Source organism: Lichtheimia ornata (genome assembly GCF_029851405.1).
Source record: "Lichtheimia ornata isolate CBS 291.66 chromosome Unknown scaffold00022, whole genome shotgun sequence".
NCBI lineage: Eukaryota > Fungi > Mucoromycota > Mucoromycetes > Mucorales > Lichtheimiaceae > Lichtheimia > Lichtheimia ornata.
Window position 1 is genome coordinate 37360 of NW_026695342.1, and position 22256 is coordinate 59615.

Consider the following 22256-nt stretch of genomic DNA (forward strand, 5'->3'; position numbering starts at 1 on the left):
TAACCACATCATAAGATTAACATCAAGGGGGAAAGAACAAACAATCACGACATGGTGGGCTTGGCCTACTACCTATCCCTAGAACAGGTATGCGTTGAAAGATCATTTCTGATTCTGATATCTAATATCCATTATCATGTTTCATCGGCAACGATAAATGGTGTCGAACGCTGTGAGTGATCAAACTGCCCAGGGAATGGGGAATGAATCATTGCATATGAGCAGTTGCACGCATGGCCGCTTTTGAAATTCCACACCCCATCCAGATTCGATCACGATGGGTGCCAGGGCGCTCAATGAAACATGCCTGTTTTATATATGAGCATTAATGGCACCATTCTTTTTGCTTCTAGAAAGCGAATAAGAAGCGTGCATTGTAACAAGATTTTCAAAGATCACCCATCGTGTTGCATCATTCAGAAGCAGAAAAGCGATGCATTTATTATCCAACGAGAGAGATCCAGTGGTAACCATAGAAATAGTTCTTTGTTTTATTTTAATGTTGTAGTAGCTTCGACCAAACTCATCAAATTGTCCTCGTCAAAGAATGCCTCGATGGCATATCTCATGTTGATGATGCTTCTCAATCGATCATAGCTCTTTTGATTACATTTTCTTTCACTTTTTTATCTTTTCGCTCCTTTTCTTCCTTGCTCATTGTTTTCCTGTGCGACCCCCTTAACGTGATCTATAAGACTTTCTGTATCGTGTTTCCCCTTTAAGGCTCAATAATGATGCAACAAACTTCTATCCTGGATACCAGCTGCGATTTCTTTTGCGACAGCAACAATAATGAAGACGTGTCATTTATGCACCAGGAAGAAGAGAAGGGATACCAGGATCACCCAAAACCATCGATCCAGACAATGTTCAAATATGCACCTCCACCGGATTTGACCACCCCAGAAGACAATGAATTGACGAATTTTGATTGCATGAATAATGCATTATCGCCACACATGTCGTCGTATCTGCAATACCTCAAAGATCCTGCATCAATGCCTACCTTGGATACACTTGAATGGCCATCCATCCCCCAAACTCAAGAATGGGTAGACATGGGCATCATGGACAATGGTGCTCATGATTTGCCATTCTACAACGATAGCAACCCACTCATTCAAGACAACCTACAAGTACCATCCGACATCTGGTTACATGCGCCATTCGATAATTGCATCGTACCTCCTCCACAGCAGGATCATAGGGTATCCATTTCTTCGCCCCTCGACCCATGCTTGTATGATACCATAACCCACAATACCAGTAATGGGATGACGCATGAATACGTTAGCCTCAGTGTAAGTCGATTTCTAAGGGCCTTGAAAAAAAAGGATGTGTGCTAATAATGATACAGGATATCAATTCATTTGTTGTTGAAACGGATTCACAAAAGAATACTACAACGTCAATGCATCCTTCATATTCGACACCCGAAAACCTTCAGCTTCTTGGTAATATGGATGAACAATGTCAAGAGGATGATGAATCAGCCGCAATTTACCCCTGGCTTGGATTGGCCAGCTATGCATCGGTTCCTGTGTCATTGAATCAACTGGATTCTGATACCGAGTCCTCATCCACAAGCTCGGATCCAATCTTTAAGGCTGCTGCTGGCTTGGCTTCCAGCTATAATCCCATCCCAAAACAATCATCATCATCATCATCCACTGTAGCCAATAAGAGGAAAAAGAAGGCATACAAATCGAGACAACAGCATCGCGTCATGAAAAGGTCACCTGATAGCATTAGCACACTCTTGGCTCGGCAATGTATCACGCCCTCTGAGGATCTCGATAACGATGATGGAGACTACTACGAAGACGACGACGCTAGTGATCAAAGCTTTCAATTATCCCATACGAGTTCGCAAGCAAGGTCGTTGGTGAGCCGTAAAGGACGTAATGTGGATAAAGCGTGTAACCATTGCAAACGATCACATCTTCGGTGTGACAACATGCGACCTTGCCGTCGTTGTGTAGCCACTGGCAAAGTGGGATGCAAAGATGTGGAACACAAACCCCGTGGAAGACCAAGATTAAACAAGAACCTCGCCGTCAAATCGAGAAAGGCAGCCTAAATAATACTTTTACACTAACGCACTATACCCATCTTCTTGTCAATTAATCTTTTATAATCAATGCTACTACCACCACCCACTTGAACCCAAATTTGCATGATCCAGTCATAAAAACTTTAAAACATCACCAACCCATGCAATGACAAAGTCTTTTGTGTAATGCTCTTGTGTATGTTTATTGGGTCTAGGGAGAAGAAGCATAGTCGCTTGTATCATAATACTCGGGATACTTTTTCATGAGATCTTCAAGTTCCTGCTTTTGATCACGAAGATTAGATGGCAGCTCATCGTATACATCGGTAAACAATGCATCCACCGCTGGCTTTTTGCGTTTCTCGGCTGCAGAGAAGCTCTTCATTAAGGAAGAGCGTACTTCCTTACGCCATTGGTCTTCCTCTTCTTGAGTCCACCATTGCTTGTTTTCCAGGTATCGTCGTAATCGTGTCACTGGGTTATCAAATTTGGCACGTTCTTCAACTTCTTTACGATCACGATACTTTGTCGAATCATCGGATGTGCTATGGTGGCCAATACGATAAGTCATGGCTTCAATAAGCACGGGGCGGTTTTCTTCAACAGCGATTTGACGTGCTGCCTTGGTAGCATTGTAGACGGCCCAAATGTCATTGCCATCCACACGAATCGTATCAATGCCATAGCCCACGCCTCGGCTTGCAATACCATCGCCCTTATACTGCTCAGATGCAGGTGTGGAAATAGCGTATCCATTGTTGCGACTAAAATGATCCACATGATGAGCCAAAGGTGTAATGTATAAAAGCACTCTTGCTTACCATAAAAAGATGACAGGGCAATTCAAGGTGGCAGCCATGTTAAGACCAGCATGGAAATCGCCTTCAGATGCAGCACCTTCACCGAAAAAGCATGCTACGCATGCACGGCTAGCTGATCGCTTAAGAGCATAAGCAGCACCTGTTGCTTGTGGGATTTGCGTAGCCAAAGGAGATGAAATGGTTTGGAAATTGAGCTTTTTGGACCCATAGTGGATAGGCATTTGACGACCCTTGCCATAATCAAGATCGTTGCTGAAGCACTGGTTCATCATTTCATCCATTGTAAATCCTCGATAGAGTAGCATAAATGCTTCACGATACTATACGTGTCGTGTTATTGGAAGGAATCCCACATGTGCCTATTCCCAATTTATACACACATACCTGACCATAAACAACATCGCAATCTTCCAATGCAGCAGCCGTTCCAATCATTGCTTCCTCACCATAGTGGGTCATGTAAAAGCTGATACGTCCTTGTCTTTGTGCTTCATACAAGATACCATCAATGACATGTAGCTGCACCATCTTTTTGTAGCAGTTGACAACTTGTTCCTTGCTCAGCCTTGGCTCATGGGCGCTATCAAGTACAGTGCCTGTGTGGTCCATGACGCGATACGCTTTCAAAGGTACCATTTGCTCGATAAATTTGAGCTCTGTTGTGAATCGATCCGTGTTTGTCCAATCAGTCCTGCTGTTTTTCTCTAAGACATTGACAGCCGGGTTGAACACCTGACAATGGAAGCAGAAAAAAGGTACACAAACGTCAGCTGTCAATCGTATGTTATCCTGATACCCTCTATGAAGGATACTTACTGCTCGTGATGTATGAATCCATTGGCGGTGCAGACCAGCTGCGTATCGTGGACGAATAATTGACTTTCTCAAAGTGGAGGAAAACATGGATTATGAGTGGGAAAGAAAGAGAGAGAAAGGAAAAAGCTACGTCAATGGGAAGGATGAGCAAATAAAACTGGGATGTAACCCCACCACCATAGACCGTGTGAAAAAAAGACTATGCGCCCATTGAAATACCGCATTGGATTGCCAAATGCATGTTGGACACTCCTTTCCATCTTTTCCACCCCTATCTTTGTCAAGGAAACGGCCCACACGTTCTCATACACTTGCCAACATATCATTACAGCCGCTGGTGGCAAAAAAAAAGAAATTTGAAATAGCCAAAATGTCGTAGGTCATGTGACCACGTGACCTAGCTTTTGCTCGTTCCTTCTAGAACCCTTTTCCTTTTGATGCTGGCAATTGCTAGAAGCCCTTTACTAGCATCTTCCACATCATTCATAGAATCCATACATTGAACATATATATATCGTGAACATCCTTAGCAATAAAAGATCATCACTTATCATAGCAACACCAAAAGTTATATCATTGGCCACTGATCTAATCAGCCATACGATAACGACAAAAACAAAAGGTGTCGTGATCAAGAATGGCTGCAAAGCAAAGGCCAAGACAACAAATGATAGAAGATGACTTTTTACAAGAGATAAAGATGATGATTTATTTTAGAATACAACATGTTCTTATATATGTGTGTGGATGTAGATTCTAGAAACGAAGGGAAAGGGAAAGTGTTGGAAGGCTGTGACCGTGTGTGATGTGTAAAGGAATGTTGAGGAAACATGGATGGAAATCATGTGATCTGCCAAAAGGTAAAGAGGTGTGTCCGAAAATGTGTCAAAAGGAATGTCATGGAATCATGGATCAAGATCATGTGATCTCGTCAAAAGGATAAAGAAGTACATCCGACAAAGGTATACAAAAAAGAATGTTTTCATTCAAGGTATGTCGACAACAGCAGGATTTGAACCTGCGCGGGCAGAGCCCATGAGATTTCTAGTCTCACGCCTTAACCACTCGGCCATGTTGTCTTCCTGTTTTTTACTACGTTTGAGTTTCCAGGTAGACGTGTCACCTTCCTAATTAGGAAGTTAGTCGTACGTATCCAATTTTTGCATCATCATGTAGCGGAAGTGATATAGTATACGATGTTGTAATTAATATGAGCATATGGGAGCTCAATGTGTGGCAATTTGGAGGAGAAGGATGAGATGTCAAATCAATTGGACAGGAGTACAGGATGGTAAGGTACTATAATCCCCGACATGGTCTTTTAATTTTGCCAACGTTCAGGTTGCTTGGATACCAGCTAACTTTCTATCCATTGCTTCGCCAGCACAACGTAAAGGTATCACGTGAGAGCAATGAAGAATCACAATACGTATAAATCCATAGATACAACAACTCAATGATGATGTTCAATCATCTCAGGAAGAGCAACCATAAGACATAAGAGGGTCAAATATCATTTTCACGCATTTGAGTAAGGGACATTGAAACGACAAGATACAAGGTATTCATTCATTGGATGTCATCAGAGAGAAACAAGGTCATTCATGGGTTGTAAATCACAATATCCAATTTATAAACCTCCAACAAAAAAAACACCACCCCCTTTGCATAAAGGATATCCTCCACCCTAATCCAAGTATCCAATATACCATCACCAACATTGCCGAGATAAGAACGAACGTAATCGAGTTTACGATGTATGTGTGTGTTGAATGCAGCTGTCTTATTTACAATAATAGGTTGAAAGAGATACGATCCATTGACGGGTGAGATTGAAGGGAGGGTGAAAGATGTAATCCATTAGAATCCCTTTTGAATAAGCCATTCCTTGATCTCGTTCATGTGGATGCCCTTGAGAATGATATGGTTGTTGACAGGGTTGACACGTGCAAAGTTGCTGGGTGCGTCTGGAAACAGAGCGACGATCTCGTTCTTGAGTGCTTCAGCATCGCCTTCAATGCGACGAATGATAGTCAAGTGTTGGGTGCCGCCGTTTTTGAAATCAGTGTACACGGGAATGCCATTGTTGGAGGTGCGTGAGACAAAGTAGGAAGGGGCATTGTTAGCCGTTGTGTATGATCGTCGGGCGAGCAAGGTCAATGAACGCAGCATGTCTAATTGGGCGAGAGCGACAACGAGTCAATTGTACTTGTCAAGCCATGATTTGCGTTTGCTGTTTGTGTTGAGGTCGCATGTGCACTTACTTTACAAGAAAGGCGGGGGGAAGAAGAGGAAGAGAGAGATTGTTTACGCTGGCTGGTCAAATCATAAGCCTCGACACCGCCGCCTGAAAAATCGAGCTGTTGTCAGGTACCGCCTCGCATGACAACCATCTTGAATAAATCAATATTACAACTTTTTTCTTTCGAAACACAACATATACAAAGGGGAATAATATGAACACACAAATAGGGAGAGAGAGAGAGGGGAGGGTTATTATATACAATCGACCTTTTGGGCATAGGTATAATGGAGATTCATAAACGCTCGCTGTGAATCCATATCAGCATCCAATTGCTCAAGTACTGAATCCGGGGTATGTAGAGGATTGACATCTTCAGCCGCCAATGAATACTCGTCTTGTTGTTGGTGTTGCTGTTGTTGTTGCTTTTCTGCCACGATAGATCGAAAACGTTCAAACAAGCTACGAACATCATCTCTAAACATGACACCTAAACGACCGCCCCAGACACCAAGTGGTAAAGACTTATAGTTGCCATGATACAACAGACGACATGAATCACAAGGTTGTGATAGATCACCTACAACGCTATTGAGTTGCCTGGCGAGGCGTGGATCTAATGACTTGTTCTCCATGGCATGGATAACTAAAGACCGTATCAACAAAAAGTGACCCTTTTGATGGATAAATAACATACCTTGTGAATTAAACAGCTGCATAACTTTTCCCGTGCAGGGGCGAGTATAATAAACACGCATATCCATTTCAAGCAACTCCACATAGCCTCCTGGTTTGCATATACGCCAACATTCTTGTACCAATTCCTGATACTGCTCCGAAGATAACGATAGTATCAAGAAGCGACAATGTACCAAATCATATGATCCATTAGGGAAACGTCGTAGCATGTCAAGCAAGGATACTTCGGGATCTCGGAGGAACCTCACATTCGGCCTTAGTGGTGATCGATGACGCTTATGTGTGATTGACAAACGATCGTCAATACCCATTACCACCCATTTTGGATATTCAAGTGCCACCCTTGACGCCCATGTACCATCCCCACAGCTGTAAAGATGGAATTTTGATGAGATACAAATGCCATTTTATGATGTTGTTGACTTACCCAACGTGAAGCACATGCTTCTCAGAAGCACCAGCGGAAGAAGAAATGTTGAACGGACTACAAAAGAGCCTAAACAATGGAGAAGGGGGTCATCAGTGTATTTAGTTGACACAAGGAAACACAAATGAGAAAGGAAAAAAAGACACAAAGTTGCCTATCTCTGCACTCCGTCACTCTTTTTTCCCCTCCGCCACATTCACACACCCACACCCAGCATGTCCATCACATCATGCATTGATACAAGTACTCACCCATTGTCCAACGCTAATTGCACAAGCTCCGGCTTGATGACCCATCGATCTGGTAGAAAATGGGTTCGATTCTCACGCGTATCGTCATTTATCCTTGAATACAAATCATCCATTGTTGCAGCATCTCCATTGGTAGTGGTGGTGTCATTTGACGTATTATCATTATGTCTGCTGGCAGTTCTTGAGAGCATGGGAGAAGCAGGTTGAGAACAAAAAATGGATGCTGGTCGTGATGCAAAAGTGATCCGATCACCTGACATGAGGGAGGTAATTGAATGGCGTTTGTTGTGTGGGTGAAGTAGCTCTTGGCAACTAGAAGAATCGGCTCGTATCATCATTGTCTCGTCATAAGATAGTCGTTGTGAACAAGATGATGGAATGCTATGCGTAGTTAACTCATTTTGCTGTTGTTGCTGTTGTTGCAGTGTGGGATCAAAGATCAAGTGATGTTGATGATGATGATGATGGTGTCGTCGGTGGTGATTATGGTGATTGTTACGACTCGGCCAATGAAACCGTGGGTAATGCGGATGATGTTTCCGTGCTTTGAGCCATAACTCTTTAAGCATCGATCGCTCACTACTACTACGTCGTCGTGCACTGGATAAAGTTGAGTATTGATCATCACTATCGGAAAAGAAGGTCCGTGTTGTGCTGACGGTTTGTTGTGATCCACGTCGCTCTGGAGGTGGTGTTGGTGGAGGTGTATCTTCATCAACGGATGTTGCTTGTTGCCTTGGTGGCAAGTCGGATGGTGGTGGTGATGCAGGTATTATTTCTGTTGCTGCTGCATTTTCGTTTGAAGATGATGATGAACGTCCTGATTGTGCGAGTTGTGAGAACCAGTTAAGGATCCAAGATGTTTTGTTGTTGTTGTTATTATTGTCGCGGGGACCAACAAGCATTATTGTTGGAAAGCGAAAAAGTAGGAAAAGAAAGACCTGTAAAAAAGAAAATGCAATCGTATTTATTTATCTACAAGCGGCGCCAACGAGAAAAGGGGGCGGGGGAAGGAATGGCATTACTCACGCACACCACCAGCATCATGATGAATGTTCACACACAAGGTGGCATTCGACCACCTTCGTTTCACTACAGTTGCATATCGCCGTGTCACCATGTGCTTTCAGCATTTTTAATGCCGTTTCCAGCGGATCGTCGGCCAAGTCAATTGCTGATGCACCTTTTGTTGCACCAGATGGCAACAACGCCCCCGTCTTTCATGCTTGTCGCATATATACAGCTGCAAAGAAATCAATATCAATGCATTAGTTGGGTAATTCATTCAGCTCTCATAAACCTTGTGATTCGCCACATATACACACAACACACACATTTTATATATGGATAATGGTTTGCTTGTTGTTGCTCTTTGTTTTGGGTGGGATGTAGCTGCTGCTTTTTTTTTTGGGGGGGGTTGGTGGTTCTCTGTACAAAAAAGAAATCTACATTGGAAGGAAGGAAGGATGATGGGGGAACTGTATAGGCGGGTACGTGTTGTTGTTTTGAGGAGGTGGTAATGCACACATAGCATGAAATGCATATAATAGGTAGGATGGGTTGGCTGTGTTGTGTTGTGTTGCAAGCATGGGTATAGAAATTTACTTTGTGCTTTGCTCGTTGGTAGGAGAGCGTGCTTCAGCCATGACAACAAATCGTTCCAAGACCTTGCTGAAACCCTCACGACCGGTTGCTGCATTCTGTTGAAAACGTCTCAGGGTAAATTCTTCAAGCAAACTGCCCCAGCGAGACACCAGACTTCCAGCTGAAATGGCTGCTTGTTGTGAGCATTGTGTCCTACCATGACAAAAATCCCATGTTTAAATAAACAATGAAATCACGCACCCGTCAAATGGGATAATAATGATGACTCACTTGTTGTTGTCGGTTGGATGTTCTCGGTAGCGCATTGTCTCCTCCACACGTAATAGATTGCCCATGGTCAAGTTGTAGCTTTTCATAGTCAACGTCTTGGTTTTAGGATCAATAGCCGACGTTTCACGCACGTAGTGAGTTGTACCTGAACCAAGGATCTGAAACAGATAAAATGGAACATTCATCAGTCAAAAGACATTACACGCAACTAGCAACATCAGCACATACGAGTTTCATACCTTGAGGATGATTGTAGGCACGTTTTGTTTGACCGTAAAGAGTCGTTCAGTGTAAAGGATACCAGTGGCTGGATCCACAAAACGGTGTAGGACATCGACGTGCTTCACATGAGGGCAGTTCTCATTCGGGTACTTTTGCCAATTGGCTGCCGACACCAAGCTCCATTTGTAGTGGAAGTCATGCACTCCTTCGTAGATCTTCATGGTTCACCGATCAATACAGCAAGCAGAAAAAAAAGTGGTGGACTTTTAAGGAGACGGAAGGGATAAAAGACCAAAGTGGGATTAGTTAATTTTCAAAGAGGAAGAGAGAAGGAGGAAAGAGAAAGAACAATCTACACACACAAGATGCACACAAGCCATGTCCGAATCCCTCCGAAAGGACCCAACAACTTCATTCTGAGCTTATGGAATACGCTCCATCCATTTATCCTTCTTTCGATGTTGCACTCGTCGTCTTGGCAACTTGTTTGCCAGGGTCCATGATGTCATCTCTCAGCCGCCCGACGTTTCGGTATTGTTTCGGATAAGCAACTGACATCTTTTCTAAAGCACAATGTCATCAATGGCACAATCAACTTTGCCACTCTTTATTATTGGAACAAGAAAAAGGATAGCTAAGAGTAGCAAATGTATGTGCAACAGTGCTTGTTTTTATATTTCGTGCAACCCCGTCCCTATCATTCGTTACTCACAAATAGTCGAAGATGGTAGATTTTATCATGTGAATCCTCGGTACACGCTTTCCCGATGATTGTTTGCTCTTGAATAACACGCTTTATATGCCATCATCCTTGAACGTGAAGAAGGTACATCATGAATTGGACCAGAATGATCAATAAAAAGCCTCCATTATGCACATTACTACTATTGTCAAAGGTATAAAGATAGCCATAAATAACGTGGGCACGCCTTCTCTTTTGTTCCAATATCCAGCTACCCATCCACTTCATTCTTTGGTTGAACACAGGGATGCAGCAATCAATGGCAACTCGCTCTTGCTGATCATAGCTCGGTATCCTCCATAGAAACAAACGTATCCTTTTATTAATCATAAAAGTACAAATGATTTGATATCTCTCGTATATACATCCATAATGCTAAGGCGATTACATAATCCACGTCCTTCAAAGATTGCTGTGTACTATGCGCATGCAGATATGCGTGAATTAGAGCAGCTGCTTGAATCACACCTTTTTCTCCGCTTTTCCAGCCACGACACACACACACACCCTCCACCTTTTACTGCATACCTACTTTCTCGGTTACCCATGCTCACCATCGACGACGATGTCTGCAGGAACGTTTGGAACGGCAAGATCGCGATTCAAATTACACTCGACCCAGTAGAAGCAGCCGGCAAAGAAACCGAACCCATCTATGTAATGCTTGACACACCCCCGCCTACCCCTTTTATGAGGTCACCGACTGCCAATGCTCATTAGACCTTGTAGATTGAGGCGTTGCGGTTCTCATACCTGCCGCTGATAACGCAAGAGATATACCCCATATTCACTGGGTTTGGTCTGGTAGCCAACGACAGCGAGGGTGACGAGAAGGAAAGCAAGCCCGTATGGTATGATTTTCAAGGCCAACCTCTTAAATGGTAAGGTATTAGATGTAAGCAATGTCGATGGATGTTGATAGTGCTCTTAGGCATTATCCAATTGGGTTGTTATACGATATGCATGATCCACGACCCCAGTTGCCATGGCAGATCACTGTTCATTTTGAAAACTTTCCAGCGGGGACACTCTTACGAAATCCTTCAGTGGATACGGCGCAGGACATGTTTATGGCTATGCTTAAGCAGGTAATAATGGACAAAGAAAATGGGGAAGAATGGGACATCATTGACGGCTCGTGTAATAGGCTGATTTTTTGAAGCATGGTACAACGAAGCGTGTCATGAACTTATCCAAGAATGACCAAACGCAGCTATGGCAATCACTATTGTCAGGTATTCTCATATTCGATCTTTTATTGGCAAGGATGGTGTATTGATGGGATTAAGTAGATCGATACGAGGACTTTTGGAAAGTGAATAATCACCTTGTTGGTGTTGTGGAGAACGAATTGCGATACATTCCCTTACGGATTTACTTGCCGGATGGTTGTCCTGTTATCCAAGAGCCAGTATCTTACATAGAAGAAGGTATGTGTATATGTGTACATCCATGTATGGAATGAGGAAAAGCTGACAACAATGAACCAGGATATGAGCGATCGCTTGGTCAAGTGTTAGGGGAGATCTTACCTGACATATTTCCTCCATCCGAGAACGAGCATACGGGATACCCCATTATACACGGCGTCACCTTGCCATTAGATACACCGATTGCATGGGCATCACTCAACTTGTCATATGCAGATCATTTCTTACATCTCATTGTGAATAAAAAGACATGATCCCACATACTACATCTTGTCGCATGGTGGTTACTATAAAGAATTGACAGCGCAGCCAAAAATTTCTTCTTTCTTTCAGACAAGATGCTCTACATTATCGGCTTGGGTCTCTCTGACGAGACTGATATCACTGTCAAGGGTTTGAAGGCTGTTCAAGGAAGCGAACGGGTTTATTTGGAAGCATACACCTCTATTTTGACTGTTGGCAAGGAGAAGCTTGTAAGTAAAAGACGACATGGTGCTCGCGATTAGATCCTTTTATCAACACATGAGCCACCCACAGGAAGAGTTCTATGGCAAATCAGTCATTGTCGCCGATCGTGAGATGGTGGAATCCGAGAGCGATGCTATCCTGGAAAACGCGGATAAGGTGGACGTTAGTTTCCTAGTGGTGGGTGACCCATATGGGTAAGTGCAGTATGATGACTTCATACGTGGTGGATGATGACACTTATATGTAACGGTATATATACTAGCGCCACGACACACACTGATCTAGTGATCCGAGCTCGTGAACTAGGTATTCCGGTGCAGGTGATTCACAATGCGTCTATCATGAATGCAGCTGGTGCTTGCGGATTGCAGTTGTACAACTTTGGTCAAACCATTTCCATCGTCTTCTTTACCGATACTTGGAGACCCGATAGCTTTTATGATCGCGTTGCTGAAAACAAAAAGTATGGTTTGCATACATTGTGCTTGCTAGGTGAGTAATCATCATCATCATCATGTGGATATCAAGATCACAGTTTCAGATTTACGTTATGTTTAGATATCAAGGTCAAGGAACAAAGCATTGAAAATTTGGCAAGGTAAGGGATATGGAACAAAATGGATTACGTTGACCTGACGTAAATGGATATACAGAGGACGCAAGATCTATGAACCTCCACGATACATGACTGTGAACCAAGCTGTTGAGCAATTACTTGAGATTGAGGAGAATCGAGGCGAAGGTCATTGTACACCTGATACGCTTGCTATTGGATGCGCACGGATAGGCACTCCTAGTCAAAAGATCGTCGCTGGCTCGCTGGCCGAGTTGGTCAACGTTGATTTTGGTGGTCCTTTACATTCTTTGGTGCTCATCGGTTCCAGGATGCATCACATGGAAGCTGACTTTGTCCGTGAATATGCTGTCGACAAGACTACATTTGATGATCTCGTGAAGAAAAGCATTGGTCCAAAATAAAAAGGGGGTTTTTTCCTGCCCAATTGTTTCCCACATCCTTTTTTCTTTCTTTTCCCCAATGTCTTCTTCAAACACTGAAACCAAGATCAACGAGAATATTGACAAGGCATCCAACCGTGCACATGAAGAAGTTACTCGTTTGCGAGCTGAACTCGATGATTTGAAACGTCGTGCAGGTCCAAAAATGCATGAAGCTGAAACCTTCCTTACATCACCCACTGCTTTGGGTTTCTATCAAGGTGATTATCATGGTCTTCTTATGGTAGTGGATTGGGATTAACAAATGGATGATATCTAGGATTGGCTGTTGGTGTGGTGATGGTCCTTGGTTATGCAAAATGGAACGGAGGCATTCAGCTATGAATATCCAATTATCATCTTATTGAGTAACTTTATTCATAAAGACGTCATCGATTATACAATGTATATATACGTGTGTGTGTGTGTGTGTGTGTGCCGTGGATCAACTAGGGGAGAGAAAAGAGAGAAGGTGGGGGGTGGTTGGAGTGGCAACATCCGCACTTGTAGATAGGTAGAGGTGTCCACAACTGGTCGATCCGAGGTAGTACAAACCACCCCGTTTTTCCAACTTTTTCACGCTTTCTCTTGACAAGTTGAACAAGTAGTTACCCACCCTCGTCATTTCGTCTTCTAATGTTGAGGCGCTTCGGTTTTAGCCGAGCAACAAGTCTAGAGGCCATACTTGCGAAACCAAATGCGAGACTGGAGGAGTTGCTTGACAATGAGGATCTATTACAAGAAGTGCATCTACAAAATACAAAGCTCATCACCTTGTATGTTTTACTTCTCTATCACTCACCTATGCTTGTGCTGATGGTCTATCTTGCGTATTAGCCTACGACAACCGGCCATATTGTCTCAACTCGTCAATTACATTGTAAGCGAGCGGATAACATCATCATCTTCATCATCGTCATCATCATCGTCACCTGGACAACAACAAGCACCAGCATCAGTACAGAAGAAGCTTAATGTCAATGGTGATATCAATTCAACTTACATGGCACTCTCATGCGAGATTCTCGGTGCAGGCGTACCAGCACTTATGGATGGATTGGTGTATGCACATCCCGAATTGTTGACAATGCTTTGGGCGTTACTGGATCAGCAGCATCAACTTGCACCACGGCAACTCGCTGGCTTTTGCAAAGTCAATGCCGTTCTCCTACAACGACGTACGAGCGATCTGGTTCATTTCATCCAAACACACAATGACATCGTTGCAAAATGGTTACATCACATTTTCATTCATGGCGGTGGTGGTATGCCGTACTTATCGGATTTGCTTGCTGCGCTTATACAATGCGAAGGATCTCCAGAGGGCGCTGGTATCGCTCAGGTACATACTCTCACAAGGTTTCATGCAGCTTGCAAGGGCTTAAAAACATTTGGTATATAGTGGTTGGCGGATCATGGCTTATTGACCTTGCTTGTGGATCGTTTGCAGCCTCAATTGGATCCTGTGGTAAGCATTGGATGGATGTAAAAGGGAAGATCACGTGGAATAACCATCATGTTCGATCGAGATTAGAACCATGAAATTGCTCAACAGCTTTTATGCGACATCATCTACCTGTCACCATCTCCTCAAACACGCAATCCGCTTATTGACGAGCTTACAAGGTAAAAGGGTGGGATGCTTGTATTGCAAAGGTGATTTATGAAAAAGTTTCATAGCTCTGTGACGATGAAGCGCATGGCGAACTATATGCTTGATTCATCCGCTGATAATGCATCAAGCTCTCTGCAATGTTGTACAACCATCATACGAGGTCTAAGGCAGTATAGCGAAAGAGTGTAAGGAATCATCAATGGGGTTGTATGGAGGCCAACAAAAGGTAACATGTATATATGTAGCCTTCCTGATCTATTGCAGAACCCGGAAAAGCTGCTATCACATTCATCGATGTTTCACCCTATGCTCGACACATTTATCAATCACATGGAAGGTCTCATGCTCGTGCTGAAGATAGAGGTAGGAAGGGCGATGGAAAGAAAAACAAAATGGGATCATTTATTAACATGCGCGTAATGTAGCCAAAGGAACCCATGGTTTTCGGTTTGAAGCGATTAGCTGTATGCGAATTACTTGTCGAGTTGTTATACTTTATCAGCATCGTTAATGGTGACAAAGGGCTCGATCTGCTGCAACGATTCGGTGATGCCATGGTTGAGCAGCACGCTATACCCAAATGCTTGGTAGGTACTTTTTCAGGGAGTGGATTACTGGTAACTTTATACTGACCATGTAATCAAGGATCTATTCTTTGCATTTCCTTACAACAACGTGCTGCACAATTCCGTGTATGGCATGCTACGAGAGATCCTGACGTGTGAGTCACGTGTACCAAGAGAGGGTCCTGGTCCAGATCTGGTGAAAGAGGTAGGATAGGATTGAAACAGGGTGCTTGCTTTTGGTCCGATATCTAATTTGTTCCCAGGTATTGGAGACCGGTCGACTTGTGGAAAGGATATTGAAGGCACAGGAGAAAAATGATGAGAGCGTGTAAGTCTAAAAGGGTCTTAAAGTAGGCATAACATTAATGGTGATTTTCAATAGAAAGAAGCGAGGTCGATTGGGGTATATGGGACATTTGGCATTGATGTCGAATGATGTACAATACGTGTTACAAGAACGAGATCCCAAGCTCCCTGAACAACTTTTTGTGGATACGCCTGGTCTTGCCGACCGCTGGTCACAGCACATGGATCAGCTACACGAACAATCCATCAACCAAATGACATACCAAGGAGAAACTGTGTTTTGGAGTGGAAGATACCAATTTACAACTACCCTGGTACGTGCTTTTTCTTTCAGTTGTTGATTGTGGAATAAACGTTTTCTTATTCGCTGCTTTACAGGACGATACTACTACGACCAGGATTTATGATACAACAGATACTTAATTGAGTCATTCATCATATTCCTACATGTCATTTCATCTAATAGAGCACACCATTTGATTCAAAGTCATTGCAAATTTGAGGAATGATAGCAGCGGATAGGGCATATGGGGTGGTTACCATGGCAACACTTTTAACAGTAACATCTTCGTAACCAACAAGCACTGTAACCATGGTACTATGGATTGTCTTTCGTTATGATTGGGTTTGGGTTTATGCCTGCTTTGTGTGTATAATAAACGGTGTCAAATTCTAATCTTAACTTCGCCTGGCACGGCAGCATACTCAAATGCAAGTAATGCATGGCTCCCGATTGGCTCATTGTTATTATCACGATAGTTGTAACCGGTATGCTAGGCTTCAGTTCTTGGATTCGTATTATCGACTTGACAGCAGGGAATGGAATGCGACGATTTACTAGCATTCTTTCCTCAAAACGTATAAAACAAAGTCAACCAGCGTTATCGAAACGATGGACGTATAATCGCACACACACGTTATTATACAACATGAAGGTTACCTACCTTGCAGGATTTGCTCTCTTGCCAATCACAGCGTTTGCAGCTGCACCTGTCAACAATTTCCAACGCCAACAACAGCAGCAGGTATGTACCAATGACCCATTAGTATACGGAGATGATGCATGTTAACAACCAGGATGATGTAGCAGCAGGCAGTTGCCAACCCTAGAAATGTAGCTTCAGGTCAGCTGGCTGATGTCTTTGATAGCCAATTGCTACTTGTGGCACAAGAGATGCTTCAAAATATGGATGCTGCTGTTGCCAAGCAAGCTCGTGCTGCTGGTGTACTGGCGCCTCCTTCGATTGCCAATGCCATTAAAATCGACATACCTAATCCTACCAACAGCACAAAGGATGAGGTGGTTGATAGGGTTATCAATGGTGCCAAGAGCGTGATTAATGGATTTATTCATGGTGCTCAAGACGTTGCTGATGGGATTGTCAATGGTATCCACGAAGTCTTTGGTCCCCATGACGACGTTGATGGTACTAAGCAGCCTGTTCAACCAAGTGAACCTCCTACGGAACCTGTACCACCTGCCGATCGGGTGGTAAATGAGCACGTGCACCGTACCATGCAAACCGTTTTCGATCGTGCTGATTCTGCAAAGTTACTCCAGGTCTTTGAAGACTTTTCACGTATCCACAAGAGCTTCTTTGACGACTTTGGTACTGGCAACAGCCCTGTTGAACGCATCCTTGATGAGATTAAAGCCGTTGTCAACACCTATCATCAGGAGCTTGAGCATACCGATGACCCCGCTGCTTTAATATCACAATTGGTGCCTGCTCTTCGAGCTATGGTGAATCCTCAAATTGAGGATGTTATTGCTACTTCCGATAACAACATTGGTCAAATCGTTTCCGATAGCATCGATCGAAATGATTTGGAGAACTTCAAGCAGGATATCGCCTCTACTGTCGATAAGGATAATTATGGAATTGAAGGTGCTATGGCCATGGCTGTGGCACGTACCGTTGACTTTGCTGTTCAAGAAGGTGCCGCCTTTCTCCAAGACTATGCCCGTGCTATGAATACCCTTGTTTTAATGATTAATCATTTGAACGAGCATTTTGATTCTGCTGTTGAACGTTTCGAGCAAGTAGCTGATGCCATTCGCAAAGGCACAGTCCTCAAGAACGATCCTCTCTATGACTTCCTTACCCACATTGATGATTATTCCGAATTTATGGATGCACTCGCTGACTCTGTGGATGACATGTTCGGCTCCATCTCGAAGGGTGCTGTTGTTGACGCTGCTGCTGCTGCTGCTGGTGCCAACAATGGTCTCAATATTGCTATTCGCAGCCTCCAATCCATTGCTGATAGTGTCATCAACGCTGCCTTTGGTGATGTCGACTACATCAACCTCACTTATGTGGCTCCTGATAAACGCAAAGAGCCCCCGATCTTTAAGATTATTGACAAGATTGTTAAAGCTATTAGCTCCAAGAATCCAAAGCTTGGCGGCGTCCTCAGCAAGCTCGTCACTTTTATTGAAACCATCAAGATGGCTGATCCTGATTTTACATCTGATATCAAGAGTCCCACAGGAATCAAGGATGCTCTCCATGCCATTATCGATGCTCTCAAGGCTGCTATCTCTGCATAGATTGTTCCGTATATAATTTAAGATGTAGATGCTGATTACTAAAACGGTTTATTCTTCCGTGGGGGATGATGCTGTTATATACACAAACTATGGCCAAGTAAAGTGATGGGTGGCCTCTATGAGGATCTCGCGGGTAAAACGTATCGAAGATAGAGTTCATCTACAAAATGAGCGTGTCTAAGGCAAAGCATTAAGTATGATGGCATACAATTCATTCAGCTAAAGAATGGTGCTTACCTAATTCCTGGTGGTCGTGCGTCTGCAAAATAACGCAATGCATCTGGTACAGAGACACCCAATCGCTCAATCATGTAACAACATATAAAGAAGCCGGTGCGATTGAACCTGTAACATGTTGTCAGTAAACTTGGGCGTGTAACCATGATGTTGTACTCGATGCCTACCCATAATGACAATGCACTGCAATTTGTGCGTCGGGCTTCTTCTCCCAGCATTGTGAAGCGACCTCGATAAACTTTGCAACATCGTCACGTTCAGGAGGAATCTTGGACACCGTTCGTAGTTTGATGTACTCGATGCGTGAATGCTCAAAATCGCTTGCACGATAAGGTGGAGTGTCATTAGAAATGTCGATAATAAAACCAATCTCGGGATATTTGGCAAGAAAGCCTGATGGACAATGTGCGCTATCGGTTTGCCGCATAACCTAATGGACGTAATGAGTATCTTGATTGCTTCAACCATTCATTGTTATCATTCTCCCTACCTTCATAGCACGAAAAAGCGATGGCCCAATCGGTCCAGCCGTGATGCATTGTGTACGTGACCACTACAAGGATCATTCTTAGCCTTCATCCTCCACAATGGACCAAGAACCTTCCTTCTTACCTTTTCATAGTTCTTTAAATCCCATTTGTTTTCTCCTTTGGTCTTGTGTAATACTTGCCATGCACCACTCAATGTATGTAAACCACAATTCTTGATAAGGAATTCGGATATTACTGGATTCACCAGTTCGGGATGAACGACCATGGGCATATGACCAACATCTGGAATGACATAAGGTTCTGGCACTCGAATGTTGTCGGCGTGACTAAGATGTTCCCAATTCATGTCTTGCGGGTCCAGCCCAAGAAGATGATTATGTATGATATTGACATCGTTTGGCGGTGTCACCTTGTCCTATCCCTCTTCAATGTCAGTGTTTTGCATTCTTTCTTGTGGATATATATCCCCGATCATACCTCACTTCCACTGATTAAAAGCACGCCAACATTGATTTTTTGATATACGGTGGGTGGAGGAAAGCTGGCACCGAATACGAATCGCTTATAGGTGGATGTACGATTGAGCAAGTTCCAACGCAACTGACTGTCCCCATGAGTATCTTGTGATGAATGAAACAAAGAAATCAAGGACAAAGAATACTTACTTGCGACGTAATTGATCTTCCGCATCGAAACCCAAGAGACGTTCCACGCTTTTGCTATAGAGCCCGCCCTTCCTGTCGGCCGTCCATGCACATTCGAATAACCAGTCGGGGATCCAACGTAGATTCCTTTTGCTCTTTTTTTGTGAATCATCAATGTGTTCCTTGGGAGAGATCAACACCAGCCCACGTAAACTTGGTTGGATCAAGGGTGATGCGGCCACATGAGTAGCAATGGAACAGCCATAGGCATGCGCAATGATAACAGTTGATGGGTATTGGTATCGATCCGTCAGCAGACTTATTACATCATTGACCAGGCTGGCTGTCGTATAAGGATCCCAGCTTTTTTCACGTGTAAATGTCAAATGTTGAGTTTTACAGCATAAAGTGCACCACTTACTCGTAACTCAATTCGCTTTTGCCGCAGCCCAGAAGATCAATGGCAAGCACATGGGCCGTTTGGGAAAAATATTCAAGCTGGTACTGCCATTGTGCCACCTTTTCCATACCTTTGTGAGTAAACCACATGTACGAGTGAACCATTCTCACATTCTTTACCTGTCCTCCCAATCCATGAATAAATACAAGTAATGGTACTCGACTTCCCAGCTCATGAATGATGTGTACAATACGTAGTCGATGCCCATTCAAATCAACGTATTGAGTATGAGATGCAATTATATCCGGTTCGGCTATATTGAATAAACGTTTTGCCGGTGAGTCAACGTGTTATGGAGTGCTTTGTATAATAGTACTTGCGTTCTTTGAGTAATTCGCGTTCCAATTTGGCTTCGGCAAGATCACGTTTGCAAATGAGGAACCATAGCCTTGATAGCAAGCGACGACGATAATGGCGCGGATCTTTATAGACATAGTAGGAGCCGGCGAATGCTGCAATGGTGACAATGAGGGCTGCATTTCTGCAAGAGATTGGTGCCCGTGAGCAAAGGAGCATGATAAAAAGGTGTTTGGGCGTGTACACAAGTCGTCGAGTGATAAAAGTTGTGGTGGTGGAAAGCGGGAGAAGAAGGGAAATGAAATCAACGACGACCCAGTTCTCAGTTAGTTGAAGCTTGTCTATAATAAGAAAATCCAGCTATAAGGATCTCTTATGCAACGCATCATGTTTTTCTGTTAACCCCACATCGTCATCATCAATAAAGAAACAAAATGCTGATACAAAATGCAATCTCTACTACCCCTTTGTTCTCTTGCTTTCTTTATCTAACTGGATAACTATGCTTGTATCGATCATCTGATAATTGACTTGATGCTGTTGTTGTGATGCTGTTATCTTCTATCTCATGTGATGTGTACACCGTGGCTCCAGGTGCTGATAATTGCTGTTGCTGCTGTTCTGGATCATCGGAGCACGATCCGAACCTTGCTGAATATGGGTTGTGACATTCGACATGGATCAAAGAAGGATAATATTGTCGATATGCGAAATAGGCACATCCGGCACCCAACAATCCCCCAATAAATACATCTTGCCAATGATGACGATAATCGCGTGTACGTGAAATAGCAACCAGCAATGCAGCAAGACTTGGGAAGGCAAAAAGAAAACACTTGTAGGTATGCTAGGTGATGAGAAGATGTTTAAGTAACAAATAGCTCTTTCTCTTGCTATGTGCGTATCATCCTCCTTCTTACCCCACGCTCATCAAACAATTGCATCTTTCCAGCCAAGTAGAATGCCAAGTATCCAAGGCCTGCAAATGAGACTACAATAGATAGATGAATATACAAGTATGTAGAGATCGATAGATGGGGAATGCTATAGCTTACATGAAGCATGACCACTTGGAAAGCTCTTGTAACCATCTTTCATTTCATACGAGTCAATGGGTGTTGAACAAATGGTGTAATTGGAAAGTCCCCTTGGAGGATCTTGAGCATCCAGTGGCGGTTGACATCTTGCGAGGAAATCGGGCCTTGGCCTGCCGGCAGTGATCTTTCGTGTGCGATGTCAACAAATGTCTTTAAATAGTATCTCACGTTTCTTTCCTTTTTTATATGCTTACCTTGATAACATCAGTCAACATGATCACCATGGATAACGCTAGGAACAATCCTTTATGAATTACAATCAGGGCGCCGCTCACCCAATTAGATCATGGGAACATCATCATCATCATCATTCCAACCTTCTTCATCTCCCCCCTTTTCCCCACCTTGGTTCCATCATCAACGGACTCTTACCTAGTACACCACTATGAAAGTCGTGCATACTTCGTTGAAAGTACCATGCAATAAATCCAATAGCAATGATAGGACCAAGAAAGCAAATCAACTATTGCATTGTCAGTAATTGGAATGATCATCTTGGATCATCTCGGCTCACTCACTACTAGCGTCCAAGCAGGTATTGACTCTTTGGGTGTGTATGTGTACATGATACTTTTGTCTTGCAACGAGAACTCACGGTGGAATGGTGGAATAACGTCGATTGCGAAAAAGACACCAATCATAACGATGACCAGCAGCCAATCTTGAGCATACGACAGCACGACTCGTCGCTTCCGAGGGTTTTTCAGGTGTTGAGTGAACATAGCAGTAAGGAGAAGAAGGAAGAAAGGGGAGTGAACAAATTAGAGAGAGACTTGTAAACATGCTGGTGTGTATAAGTATAGGTGTATGTGTATGCGCGCCAAGACGGCCATAGGTTGAATCAAACACTAACAAAGTCGTGTGAACACATAAACAGATGGTGAGTAAACTATACGATCGCCATTTGATGATGGTGCCACAACATCACTTTCTCCTTTTCGAATTTC

General features: G+C 43.4%; 12 protein-coding genes and 1 non-coding gene across 13 annotated transcripts; 6 read left to right on the forward strand and 7 right to left on the reverse strand.

The window, feature by feature from the left end:
* Nucleotides 1–731: 731 nt before the first annotated feature.
* On the forward strand, nucleotides 732–2080 carry O0I10_005435 (uncharacterized protein; the record flags this gene model as incomplete). The annotated part of the gene is made up of 2 exons (XM_058485478.1): nucleotides 732–1301; nucleotides 1358–2080. 2 exons carry the CDS (start codon nucleotides 732–734, stop codon nucleotides 2078–2080), a joined length of 1293 nt encoding a protein of 430 aa, XP_058343625.1.
* Nucleotides 2081–2264: 184 nt separating this feature from the next.
* Nucleotides 2265–3777, reverse strand: O0I10_005436 (uncharacterized protein; the record flags this gene model as incomplete). The annotated part of the gene is made up of 4 exons (XM_058485479.1): nucleotides 2265–2817; nucleotides 2875–3194; nucleotides 3259–3606; nucleotides 3691–3777. The coding sequence occupies 4 exons, from the start codon at nucleotides 3775–3777 to the stop codon at nucleotides 2265–2267; spliced, it is 1308 nt and encodes a 435-aa protein (XP_058343626.1).
* A 907-nt stretch (nucleotides 3778–4684) lies between these two features.
* Nucleotides 4685–4769, reverse strand: O0I10_005437. The gene has a single exon. It is a non-coding gene; the product is annotated as a tRNA-Ser (tRNA).
* Nucleotides 4770–5550: 781 nt separating this feature from the next.
* O0I10_005438 (uncharacterized protein) lies at nucleotides 5551–5862 on the reverse strand (the record flags this gene model as incomplete). Its single annotated transcript, XM_058485480.1, has 1 exon — nucleotides 5551–5862. One exon carries the CDS (start codon nucleotides 5860–5862, stop codon nucleotides 5551–5553), a length of 312 nt encoding a protein of 103 aa, XP_058343627.1.
* A 324-nt stretch (nucleotides 5863–6186) lies between these two features.
* O0I10_005439 (uncharacterized protein) lies at nucleotides 6187–8214 on the reverse strand (the record flags this gene model as incomplete). The annotated part of the gene is made up of 4 exons (XM_058485481.1): nucleotides 6187–6578; nucleotides 6630–7000; nucleotides 7059–7127; nucleotides 7310–8214. 4 exons carry the CDS (start codon nucleotides 8212–8214, stop codon nucleotides 6187–6189), a joined length of 1737 nt encoding a protein of 578 aa, XP_058343628.1.
* Nucleotides 8215–8910: 696 nt separating this feature from the next.
* Nucleotides 8911–9627, reverse strand: O0I10_005440 (uncharacterized protein; the record flags this gene model as incomplete). The annotated part of the gene is made up of 3 exons (XM_058485482.1): nucleotides 8911–9106; nucleotides 9185–9342; nucleotides 9424–9627. The coding sequence occupies 3 exons, from the start codon at nucleotides 9625–9627 to the stop codon at nucleotides 8911–8913; spliced, it is 558 nt and encodes a 185-aa protein (XP_058343629.1).
* Nucleotides 9628–10694: 1067 nt separating this feature from the next.
* Nucleotides 10695–11832, forward strand: O0I10_005441 (uncharacterized protein; the record flags this gene model as incomplete). Its single annotated transcript, XM_058485483.1, has 6 exons — nucleotides 10695–10805; nucleotides 10878–11029; nucleotides 11080–11236; nucleotides 11296–11383; nucleotides 11441–11578; nucleotides 11639–11832. The coding sequence occupies 6 exons, from the start codon at nucleotides 10695–10697 to the stop codon at nucleotides 11830–11832; spliced, it is 840 nt and encodes a 279-aa protein (XP_058343630.1).
* Nucleotides 11833–11916: 84 nt separating this feature from the next.
* Nucleotides 11917–13024, forward strand: O0I10_005442 (diphthine synthase; the record flags this gene model as incomplete). The annotated part of the gene is made up of 5 exons (XM_058485484.1): nucleotides 11917–12051; nucleotides 12116–12240; nucleotides 12309–12538; nucleotides 12605–12644; nucleotides 12700–13024. The coding sequence occupies 5 exons, from the start codon at nucleotides 11917–11919 to the stop codon at nucleotides 13022–13024; spliced, it is 855 nt and encodes a 284-aa protein (XP_058343631.1).
* Nucleotides 13025–13082: 58 nt separating this feature from the next.
* Nucleotides 13083–13387, forward strand: O0I10_005443 (uncharacterized protein; the record flags this gene model as incomplete). The annotated part of the gene is made up of 2 exons (XM_058485485.1): nucleotides 13083–13263; nucleotides 13323–13387. The coding sequence occupies 2 exons, from the start codon at nucleotides 13083–13085 to the stop codon at nucleotides 13385–13387; spliced, it is 246 nt and encodes an 81-aa protein (XP_058343632.1).
* Nucleotides 13388–13678: 291 nt separating this feature from the next.
* On the forward strand, nucleotides 13679–15952 carry O0I10_005444 (uncharacterized protein; the record flags this gene model as incomplete). The annotated part of the gene is made up of 11 exons (XM_058485486.1): nucleotides 13679–13818; nucleotides 13880–14384; nucleotides 14445–14510; nucleotides 14577–14668; nucleotides 14723–14842; nucleotides 14903–15020; nucleotides 15083–15244; nucleotides 15303–15428; nucleotides 15487–15551; nucleotides 15606–15843; nucleotides 15908–15952. 11 exons carry the CDS (start codon nucleotides 13679–13681, stop codon nucleotides 15950–15952), a joined length of 1677 nt encoding a protein of 558 aa, XP_058343633.1.
* A 506-nt stretch (nucleotides 15953–16458) lies between these two features.
* O0I10_005445 (uncharacterized protein) lies at nucleotides 16459–18083 on the forward strand (the record flags this gene model as incomplete). The annotated part of the gene is made up of 2 exons (XM_058485487.1): nucleotides 16459–16554; nucleotides 16617–18083. The coding sequence occupies 2 exons, from the start codon at nucleotides 16459–16461 to the stop codon at nucleotides 18081–18083; spliced, it is 1563 nt and encodes a 520-aa protein (XP_058343634.1).
* A 116-nt stretch (nucleotides 18084–18199) lies between these two features.
* On the reverse strand, nucleotides 18200–20431 carry O0I10_005446 (uncharacterized protein; the record flags this gene model as incomplete). Its single annotated transcript, XM_058485488.1, has 10 exons — nucleotides 18200–18260; nucleotides 18321–18428; nucleotides 18488–18750; nucleotides 18811–18873; nucleotides 18933–19226; nucleotides 19289–19415; nucleotides 19477–19818; nucleotides 19877–19974; nucleotides 20035–20168; nucleotides 20236–20431. 10 exons carry the CDS (start codon nucleotides 20429–20431, stop codon nucleotides 18200–18202), a joined length of 1686 nt encoding a protein of 561 aa, XP_058343635.1.
* Nucleotides 20432–20696: 265 nt separating this feature from the next.
* Nucleotides 20697–22031, reverse strand: O0I10_005447 (uncharacterized protein; the record flags this gene model as incomplete). Its single annotated transcript, XM_058485489.1, has 6 exons — nucleotides 20697–21059; nucleotides 21133–21203; nucleotides 21268–21433; nucleotides 21504–21553; nucleotides 21682–21772; nucleotides 21828–22031. The coding sequence occupies 6 exons, from the start codon at nucleotides 22029–22031 to the stop codon at nucleotides 20697–20699; spliced, it is 945 nt and encodes a 314-aa protein (XP_058343636.1).
* Between the last annotated feature and the right edge of the window lie 225 nt (nucleotides 22032–22256).